Below are 10,435 nucleotides of genomic sequence, written 5' to 3' on the forward strand. Positions count from 1 at the left end.
TCTCTCTCTGTGTGTGTGTGTCTCTCTCTCTCTCTCTCTCTCTCTCTCTCTCTCTCTCTCTCACAGGCGCTCGGCGGGTAGTGGACGAAAGGGACGGTGCACGACTCGAGATGGAGAAGAAATTGCAACTGGAGCCGGGTGGGGTCCAGGCCAAGTCGCACCGGTGCTGGAAGGGTCTGAGACAGGCCTCCTGGGTTTCCACCCGCCTGACAAGCAGGCGGCCGGGAGTTAGACCTTGCTCTTGGTGACACTAGGGACTCCCGTACGATTTCGGACGCCCCCTGGCGGCGAGCGGGACGGGTACGAGGTCCGCAAACAATGCCTAGGCCCGCGGGAGTGCGCCGGGCGCACCGGCAGCCTGCCGCTAGCCGGAACTAGCCAGTGCCTCAAACTAGGCGGATTGACTTTCGGCTTCTTGAGCTCCCACTCAGGGCTCTGAAGGCCCGAGATGACCCCATGGGAGTGCTTTGGGACCACGAGCAATGGATATTGGAGAGCCTTGAATCTTATCCCAGGGCCCAAGTCCTAGCATTTCAGCGTTCTGGCTCTGCGTAGCCGTTTGATTTAACCTGTTTGTGTTTACGTGACTCGTTTTCAACTAGTTTGTATCTGGGAGGACTTTTAAGCCTCTGGCCACTTCGGTTGGACACAGAAAAGCTGCCCCGACCTTTCTTCAGGGGAGTAAGAAAAATGGAAGCTAGACCTTTCGAGACTCAGACAGTGCTCCTGCATTGTCCATTACCAGGAGTGGGTAGGAAATAGCATATTGTTCGCATTCCATCACTCCTTTACCTCGTAGAGACTGCGGGGGCCACAAAAAGTGCTGGCCACTGAGCCCCCAGTGCAGCCTCCAGAAGGATGAGAACATAAATCGGGCAACAGTGATCAGGGCCTGCTGATGGCTCTAAGTGTCCAGGAAGCAATGTCCCTACCTACCTTAAATATGAAAGAGGATCGCTTCCCGGGGCCGGGGGTCCCTACCCAGGACCTTCAAGAGCCCACTGAAAAGGAAGCTTACCCTTAAGACCAGGGGTAGGTTTGGGAGAAGAAGCATCCCCCGCCCCTGCGCGCGCGTGCGAGCCCACACACTGTCTCTTAGTCCCCTTTATGCTCGCTCGCTCCCTGGCCTAGCACCTTACTGTTCATGCTTAGTCTCCATCCTCTTACAGTTTACAGCCCTGCAGGCACTAGGTTCCCTATTCATACAGAGCAGAGGATGGCCTGTTGGCTCGCTTCTCACATCCGGTGACTAGGATGGTGTCCCTGGTTGTTACAGGATGAATGAGCCAATTCTGCAGAGGACATGCTTTTGGGAACCTCTAGGCAGGAGTCTCTCTGCCTTTTACCTTCCCAACCTATTAACCTCCTGTAGCTAATATTCATAAGCCCAGTTATTGCTTCAGTGGCCTCTCCCGAGGCAATCCTGAGCTATTTATGTTTGAGAGCCCGTTCTGGCCTCAATTACGGACATCCCTTCAGAAGGCAAAGTCTCTTCTCCAAAACGGAGAGACCCTTGTGAGTCTGGCAAGTCCTCTACAATGACAGAATCCTATAGAAACCCCAGCAAAATAGCAACTCGATGCATCATTGCTCTTACGTTTTATGATTCAGAATGCATCGAAAGGCAGTGGAAATCCACTTCACGAGCCAGCCTGCTCCGCTTCGGCTGAAAACGAAGTTCTCCCGTGCAGCCTGGAGCATGCAGTCTTAGGCTGGAACCGTGAGGCACAAAGAGCCCAGAGTTGCCGGTTCGTGGTTTCCCGGGGACACAGTGCTGATACCAAGGACTGCGGAACATCAATAAGCGTGCAGGCCAGGCACGCCATAAAACACGTTCCAGCCCAAACCCAGCCGCGAGGCTGCCAGCCTTGCTCCACGCGTGCTCCTAACTTTCGCTACCTCGGCCTCACTCTCTGCTCGCGCGCAGTGGGACGCAGGGGCCTCGCTAGTCCGCTTGCAAGGGGGCTGCCAGAGCGCGCGCGCAGCGGCTGCTGCATCGGGGAGGGGGCGCAGCCCGAATTTCCTGCCAGTTAGCGCGTGAGGGGCATTCTTAACGCAAAACCAGTTCCAGAAAGTAGTGACCTGCCTCCTCAGATTACTCCGGGCTGGCTCCTCCCTTGCTCCCCACTCCACCTCCAGATTTGCATAAAAAAGGCCAAGAAAACTCTGGCTGGGCCCCAACCGCCGCTCACTCTGCTCCCCCGGGTCGAGCCCCCCGGAGCTGCGCGCGGGCTTGCAGCGCCTTGCCCGCACCGACTTCCCAGCGCCCGGCTTCGCGCATTCGTGGCGCCGGCTTTCCAGAGCTCACGAGCCGGTCCGGGACGAACTCAGGCTCCGGCAGCCTCGCGCTTCCCCGACTCGGCTGCCTCCGCCCCCCCCTCCAACCCCGGGGGTCGCAAGTCCACGATGCCGCGGGGCCCTGGCTCGCTGCTGCTGCTAGTCCTTGCCTCGCACTGCTGCCTGGGCTCGGCGCGTGGGCTCTTCCTCTTCGGCCAGCCCGACTTCTCCTACAAGCGCAGCAACTGCAAGCCCATCCCGGCCAACCTGCAGCTTTGCCACGGCATCGAGTACCAGAACATGCGGCTGCCCAACCTGCTGGGCCACGAGACCATGAAGGAGGTGCTGGAGCAGGCGGGAGCCTGGATTCCGCTGGTTATGAAGCAGTGCCACCCAGACACCAAGAAGTTCCTGTGCTCGCTCTTTGCCCCTGTCTGCCTAGACGACCTAGACGAGACTATCCAGCCGTGCCACTCTCTCTGCGTGCAGGTGAAGGATCGCTGTGCCCCGGTCATGTCCGCCTTCGGCTTCCCCTGGCCCGACATGCTGGAATGCGACCGTTTCCCGCAGGACAACGACCTCTGCATCCCCCTCGCTAGCAGCGACCACCTCCTGCCGGCGACAGAGGAAGGTAAGCCTTCCGTCTTCGTTCCACCCACTCCCAACTAGCCCGAGGTGCTAGGACTGGGGGCGGGGAGACCCCGTAGCCTCCACTCCACATCCTGGTTAGTCCCGGCTGGGGGTTCCAGTCTTAGAGACGGCTGAAGCTCTCTCTCTGCCCTGATCTGCTGCCATACGGTGTACCAAACATGAGCTATCCAGCTCCTTGCCAAAACGCCTCTCTGGTTATAACAGCTCCCCTTAGGGAGTTAAGAAAGTCAACCGAAAGTGCCAATTCTTGTTTGGAGATGCTTGCTCTGTGGCCACGCTTCTGAAAGCGTTTAGCATGGCCGGGTACTGGGGATGAACACCCAGGCCAGAGGATTCTGCTTAGCCCTTCTCTTCACGTTCTTGTCCCACTGGACAAAAACACACGATACACACCGATCGCCCTTTGAGCTACTTTTTGTCCTTTGCCAATTTAGGTCTTGGAGATAAAGTGAAGACTGGCTGAGAGCGAGTGGAAGCCTGGATATCGGTTTTAACTGCCCAGGTGATGGAGGAAAAGAGGATAAAGGGAATCTCCAGGATTCGTCTTTTTGTTACTATCAGCTTTTATCTGAGGAGTGGTTTTAATTAGCTGGAGAAAATCATGCAAAAGAGTCCCTTCAAATTTTTAGAAAACAGAGAGAAGTTCATAGGCAAACACCATCAAAGCAATGAAAACCTCATGGGCGCTTGCTATTTTTCCTGAAAGGAAAAAGTATACAATGTGTCTGAGCTGATTTAGGCCCTCTAAAATAGAAAGGGGCTCCTAATCCCTCTCCCGGATCCAGCAGCTTCTCCCTTTCAATCTCTAATTGTTTTCCTGCAGACATCATTAGTCCAAGAAAATACAAAGTTGTTTAGCAATCTTTCCTGGCAGGCACCATGAGTCTGCAATCATCTTATTGGTTAGGTTTCTAATTTATTGCAAATGCTTGGCATTTTTCAAACATTTGTCCAACATATACCAGAGTAACCAATACAGGTTGGTGGCATTTCATAGACATTCTGAGCCCTCCCCAGTGGAAGTGTTTCTCTCAGGATGGGGAGAGCTGAGGCAGTTTTGTGTGGGTTGCTTTTGGTAAACTAGGTATTTTCTCCAAAATTCACTTTCTTCCTTCAAAATAAGCCCATATGCCTGCAAATTCTGCTCTTTGGTATTTTTAAAATCGGGTATCTTTTCTATTATGAGTCACGAAGGGGTGTGTGTATGTGCGCGCGTGTGTGTGTGTGAAAATTCAATTGCATACTAGTGAAAACCTATATAATTGCATTCAAATTTTAAAGACAACATTAGGCATGTTTATAAATCAGCGGAAAAAAAATGTTTTCTTCTTTTTCATGAGCATGTGTTCTCTTACAACAGTCTTAGGCCCATAGCTGTGTGAACACACAGAATCCCTGGCCCTCTGCTCAGACAAAGCCCACGGAAAGTTTTCCTTCCTCTGGATCAGCTAGTCTTGGGGTTTGTTTGCTTGCATAGGATAGGCAACAAGCTCCTGTACCAGAGATCTGGAGGGGAATAATGAAATAAGTCAGTCAAACACAAACTTGGCAGGAAGCGGAAGGTGAAGGGGAGCCAGTGAGAGCTGGCTGTTGGAATTACTGAGACGTGCTTCCAAGATGCAAACAGGCCCTGCGGGTTCCCCACAGCACGCCGCTAGCCATCCCACCAGGCCCAGATGAGAAAATTTATGCAAAAGATTCCCCCAGACCAAGCTCCCTGCCGAGCAAGAGGGGTTTTCTGCCCTTCGTGCGGATTAGAACCATCTCTCTACCGTACTTTATGGTCATACATCTTCCCCGTCCCTCCGGGGTTTGGATCTTCTGGTGCTTTCTAAACAGATACTCGGGAATGACTGACTTCATCCCAGGAGTGAGGAGGATGAACTGAAAAGCTGAAGCCTCTGGGTCATCTTGCAGCACCCACAGATCCACTGTCCGCGACTCCCTTTTGGTTTGGGGGACAGTGCTATTAGGCAGGGTGTGCAGTCAGAGACAGAAAGAGCAGCACTTAGCAACAAGGGGCCCTATTTTTATAGAGGAGGCAGAAGCAGGGTCACATGGGACAATGGGCGCCTGCTGTCCCTGTTGAAGCAGACTCACTGAAACCCTTTCTCACGTTTCCAGCTCCGAAGGTGTGTGAAGCCTGCAAGACTAAAAACGAAGATGACAACGATATCATGGAAACGCTTTGTAAAAATGATTTTGGTAAGTAACTGACACCGGCTGCAGACTCCACAGCCATTCACTGGCTGGGGAAAGCTAAAGTGTAAACCAGGATGCAGTCTCCAGATGTGGCTAGGTGGCCCATGATCACCTCGCCGGCTCCCTAGGAACTGCCTGGTTCTCAGTTCTCATCGTGTCTAACTGTCTCGTACTGACTCATGCTGGATCATGTTCCGTTTCCTTAAACAATAATCAAATGAGAATTTCTCCAATTGCCGGTGCCCAATGGCTAACTTCTAATCTCTCTTTGGCTTTTGTGTGTGTGTGTGCATGCCAAAGCACAGAATCTTTCTCAGTTGCTTGAGAGGTGCGCCAAAAACGAGAAAGCACGCGTGACCCTCAGCAAAATAGATTCAAGCCCCTAAACTGGCCCCTAATAAACACTTGCTCTGGCACCAAATGAAAATATTTCCACCCTCTTTGTTGCACAGAGTGACACATTTACCACCGTTTTACAAAGAGTCGGGAAAGAAGAAAGTTTTCCAGGTTAGGTGATGCCGTGGCTCGTGGGACAGACGAAGTAGGACTCTACAAGCAGTGTTATCCACAGAGCTCAAACATTAAGTCACACTCCTAAGGGGGTTATAGGAGGAAAAACAGAATTTCTTCGCAGAGAACACCACTTGGACCTACCTACCACCCTCAAGTCCCCAGGGGAAGGGAGGAAAAGAGCTAGACACAGAGGCAAAGCCAGAATCAGAATCAGGCGTGGCCAAGGACTTTACCCAGAATGCACTGCTGTTTTTAATCCTCCAAGGAACAGGCATCCTTGGCTGTATTAGAGGGATGGGTATCCCTTAAGGGTATTGTTCAGTCAGATTTTGCAAGTTATTGGTGAGTATAGAAGGCCACTGGTCCACGAAGCCACACGGATTCTAAGAGAATCCATATTGACATTTCTGAATACTCAGCAAACCCTGAGGGCTGGGGAAACTGGGCCAGGCTGCCCCTGTTGACAACGACCTTGCCACCCTGAAATCTCAGGCCATCGTGTCTCAGGAAGTGTCCTACCCCTGACACAGGAGAGACTTGACACTCGAGGGAGGAGACCAGCAGCGTTAGAGTTCCAAGTCCTTTCCCACGGGAGGAGTCACGCAAGGGGCCCACCAGGTTTCCTATGTCTGCATTCAAACATACAGACCTCAGACTAACACAGGGCCAGGCATTCAGCGGTGGGCAGTGTCCAGTCTCAAGAGTCTTACAAGTCACAATCCTTTACTGCCACAAGGCAGATGATTATTTAGTGAAATTTATGAATCTGAAATATTTTCTCCTGGCAGCTTATGCTCTTTGTGTACCACACATAAGATTTCTCTTCTGACTTTCAGGGGACTCCAAAGCAGATACGTGTAGGAGACCACACACACACACACACACACACACACACACACACACGTACGCACATACACGCCACTTGCTTGCTCTGTGGCTTCCCTCACAGAAGACAAACTGAGAGAAAATGCCGTACGAAGGTCTGGGACAAAGAAGCAGTGTGAGTGTGCCATACGGTGCAGCAATCAGGAGCGCTTATCCTCTGTCCCCTATGGGGACAATGAGGGAGTGTTTCTGTTTTGTCTCTGTTCTTTGGGAAGGTAGCAGATGAAACAGCCGAGCAATGGAGCTGATTGAACTTGCAGCGTCCAGGCACATAGCACCCAAACCACACATTTGAAACCGAGGGATGAAAAGCCCCTCCTTACCTCCACAGGGCAGGTTAGGTCACCTCTGACTGCTCCCACCCCCATATACAGCATGGCACTGGGTGGGGGGACTGTCACCTGTGCCTCCTGCCACATCCTGTATCCCCAGCCATACCTTCCAGAGCAAGAATGTTATTTGGGGTCTTTAATTCTCTATGTTTTATTTCAGCTTCAAGTCTAAGGAAGAACCCCATTTACCTCATGACATGTTTTAGAGCTAAAGAAGGGCAGTTAACACACTTCCAGCTCAAAATGATAATTCTTTTGGGGTTGACACTCAAGAGTGTACCATTGACTGGGTGAAGCCTGGCACTGGCCTCCTCTGTGTTAGAGACTACACTCTTTGCTAATGGACAGTCGGTTCCCATGGTGGCCTCTCATCCCCTATCAGAATCACAAGAACATGTGACATTTCCACACAGTTCAGTCCTTAAACTCTGAGGGGTCAGCGCTGCGGGTCAGATGAGAACCATGTCAGACAAAGCCCATCCACCAAGCCACAGCACCCTTGCTTTACTGAGTTCAGTACCCATCATTTCCTTTTTGGCTGGAGACTCAGCTCAGTTGAATTCCCTGTCTGAATTATTTTTAAAAGGAGAAGAAAACCTCAAAGACATCCACACACAAAATTCTCCACTATTACTAATTTAAACAATGCATTAAACCCCATCAAAGTTGGGGGAATCGTGCACGCGTGTCATCTGTTACAGCTGTCGATGGCACCAGGAGTCTTAGGACACACTGGAGTGGAGCTTAATGCTTCACAAGGACAGGAATCTGACGTCGCCTCCAGAGAACACGGTGCTAGTGCAGACGGTGGTTTGGGGACTGAGCTGGGACACAGCTACCTGGGTGGCCTGGGACAAGTCATGGCCACTTCTCTAAATTTGCATCTTCGTGTACTAATGAGCTTTTAATGGAATGACCCTTTCTAACCTGAAAATTCTATCCTCTTCCTGCATGTGTGGAGTCCTGAAATTTCATCCCAGCGTGTGTATTTCCCAAAGCAGTGTTCGTGGCTATAAAACGTGTCTTTTATAGTAAACAACGTACTCTTTGGTCTCAACGTTCTAATGACTCTACATACACATTTTGGAAAGAGTACATACGTGATCTGTAAATGCCTTGGCCTTGGCCGGGCAAATGAGAGCACATGAGGATGAAATCTTCAGAAAAACTTTTATGGCTAAACATGTTGTGCTCTTTAAAAAGGAGACTTGCATACTTTTCGTCCTTGTTACTTTTCCCAAATCAAAAGCAGCTGCTAGGTCCACTCTCCTTCCCCTGTAATCTGTTCTTCAGAAAGCGGTGACTGTGGTACCATTTCCTCACAGGTTTGTCCAGAAACCTCTGTGACCGAATAAGCCCAGTTTAACCTTTGCAGCCTGGGAGACGCATGTTTCACCCAAGAGTTAGGCATTTCTCCCCATGCTGAAGTCTCCTCCAGTAGGGGAGTCGTTTGCTGAGGGTGGCATGAACCACATGCCAAGGGGCTTACCAACACAAAAGCTTCTTCCAGACCCTCGTCTTTTTTGGCTATAGGACTCTCCTCTTCCTCCCACAGGCCAAGCACAGAATAGACAGCCAAGCTAACACTTCCCGGCTCTCCCTCATCGTAACTCACGTTCTATGTTGTCCCCCACCCCTCTTGTCTTCGCAGCACTGAAAATCAAAGTGAAGGAGATAACCTACATCAACAGAGACACCAAAATCATCCTGGAAACCAAGAGCAAGACCATTTACAAGCTGAACGGCGTGTCTGAAAGGGACCTGAAGAAATCGGTGCTGTGGCTCAAAGACAGCCTACAGTGCACCTGTGAGGAGATGAACGACATCAACGCGCCCTACCTGGTCATGGGACAGAAGCAGGGTGGGGAGCTGGTGATCACCTCGGTGAAACGGTGGCAGAAGGGCCAGCGAGAATTCAAGCGCATCTCCCGCAGCATCCGCAAGCTGCAGTGCTAGTTTGCCAGTGGGCCCTGGGCTCGGTGGACCACTTCCGCTCTGCGAACTCACTTCCGGTTTCCCAAGCACAGTCCTGAAAGTTTCGGCCCCGACTTGGAGCGGCTTGCCCTGCCTCTTGCATGTGTGTATCCCTAACGTTTCCTGAGTTATAAGGCCCTAGGAGGCCCCGGGAACGGATGTTTTCACATAGAGCGAAAGCCCGTCCAGATCTTGTAGAAATATCCAAGCTAATAAAATCGTGACTCTTTTTTATGAAGTTTGAAAACAGCTCGTTTTAAGGTTAGTTTTGAGTAAGTAGTACCGTGACCTGAGGGGCATCTTCCCTCTCTGGTCAGTCCACTGGTTTGTTCTGTGCACTAAGGTTGCCATGCCAGGCAAATTGTTTCATTTTTCTCTGTGGTCTACCCTTGTGGGTCCCAGACTTGGTTGAGATAAAGCTGGCTGTTATCTCGACGTCTTCCTCTGTTCCAGCCTCGGCGTCTACGTCTCAAAAGACGCTTCATCGCTCCTTTTTACACCCTCATTACCCTCGCCCGTTGCATGCGTCCCATCCCAGCTACAGAACTTTTATAAGAGTACAATTAACCACTCCTCGTTGCATGAACGCGTCACATAAAGGACGAAGCAAATACAGTCTTAGAAATTGGCTTGAGCATTTTAAACTTTGTTTAAAGCATTTTTACTCAATTTTTTTCATATTTGCAAATTAAATCATTGTAGCTTACTTGTAATATACGTAGTAGTTTACCCGGAGAAGTTGTAAAAATATTGCTTTAACCAACACTGTAAATATTTCAGATAAACATTATATTCTTTGTATATAAACTTTACATCCTGTTATACCTAGTCTTTGTCTTCTGTCATGCCCCCTTTGACTAAGGAGCTGGGAGGGAGGCCAGAGGCCCAGCCGTCCCTCCAGCAGGTTGATGCTCCCAGCTACTGCAGGGTTTGATTAGGAATCCCCTCTTCCTTCATTAGCATGTACCTCGCCTCTCAGTCAGAATTCATCACTGCTACCCCTGCAAACCCCAGAGGCTTGGAGGCTCTTGTTGGCCCTTCTCAGCAGTTCAGTTACATGCAATGCGACTCTGACCTGCAGGGCCACAGGCTTCAGAATCCTGCTGCTCCCTGCAGGAGATTCTTACTGTAAGAAAGCAGCCCTTGTGGACATGGTAATTCTGTCCCCACGTAAGCTCTGCCCCCTGAGGTAAAGAAAGTCAAGATTTGGAGGACATGACTGGAAGCCAGGATAAAGGGAGAAGGTGCTGAAAAGCAGAAGAGTCAAAGAGACAGCCATAAATGCCTGCCTCAATCCATGGCGGCCACTATGACAGTAGCTTAGACTGGGTGGTTAAAGTCACCAGAAATCTATTTCTTACGGCTCTGGCACTCGGAGAGGTCAAGGAGCCAATAGATTCAGTGTCTGGTGAAGTCTCTGCTTCATAGATGGCTCCTTCTCACTGTCTCCTAACGTGGCAAAGGGGGTGAAAACAGCCTGGAGAAGCTTAAACATTTAAAAAAAAAAAAAAAAAGAAGAAGAAGACTAGCCTCAACAGAAAAGCTAAGGATTATATAATTATAGATCCCTAGGCAGCTCATGCCTCTTCCCTTTAATAAAT

General features: G+C 50.5%; 1 protein-coding gene and 1 long non-coding RNA gene across 2 annotated transcripts in view; one reads left to right on the forward strand and one right to left on the reverse strand.

The window, feature by feature from the left end:
- The window catches only part of LOC126511595 (uncharacterized), an 18,876-nt gene extending 16,874 nt beyond the window's left edge, over positions 1-2,002 (reverse strand). The window contains exon 1 of the long non-coding RNA XR_007594744.1: positions 1,598-2,002. This is a non-coding gene — a long non-coding RNA (uncharacterized lncRNA). The remainder of the gene's footprint in view (positions 1-1,597) is intronic.
- Positions 2,003-2,186: 184 nt separating this feature from the next.
- Positions 2,187-9,656, forward strand: Sfrp2 (secreted frizzled related protein 2). The gene is made up of 3 exons (XM_050158837.1): positions 2,187-2,908; positions 5,053-5,133; positions 8,512-9,656. Exons 1-3 carry the CDS (start codon positions 2,407-2,409, stop codon positions 8,814-8,816), a joined length of 888 nt encoding a protein of 295 aa, XP_050014794.1. The 5' UTR covers positions 2,187-2,406; the 3' UTR covers positions 8,817-9,656.
- Positions 9,657-10,435: the final 779 nt, after the last annotated feature.

The sequence above is a fragment of the Alexandromys fortis genome, unplaced genomic scaffold (assembly GCF_014885135.2).
Source record: "Alexandromys fortis isolate MF-2015 unplaced genomic scaffold, M_Fortis_MF-2015_v1.1 scaffold_102, whole genome shotgun sequence".
Lineage (NCBI taxonomy): Eukaryota > Metazoa > Chordata > Mammalia > Rodentia > Cricetidae > Alexandromys > Alexandromys fortis.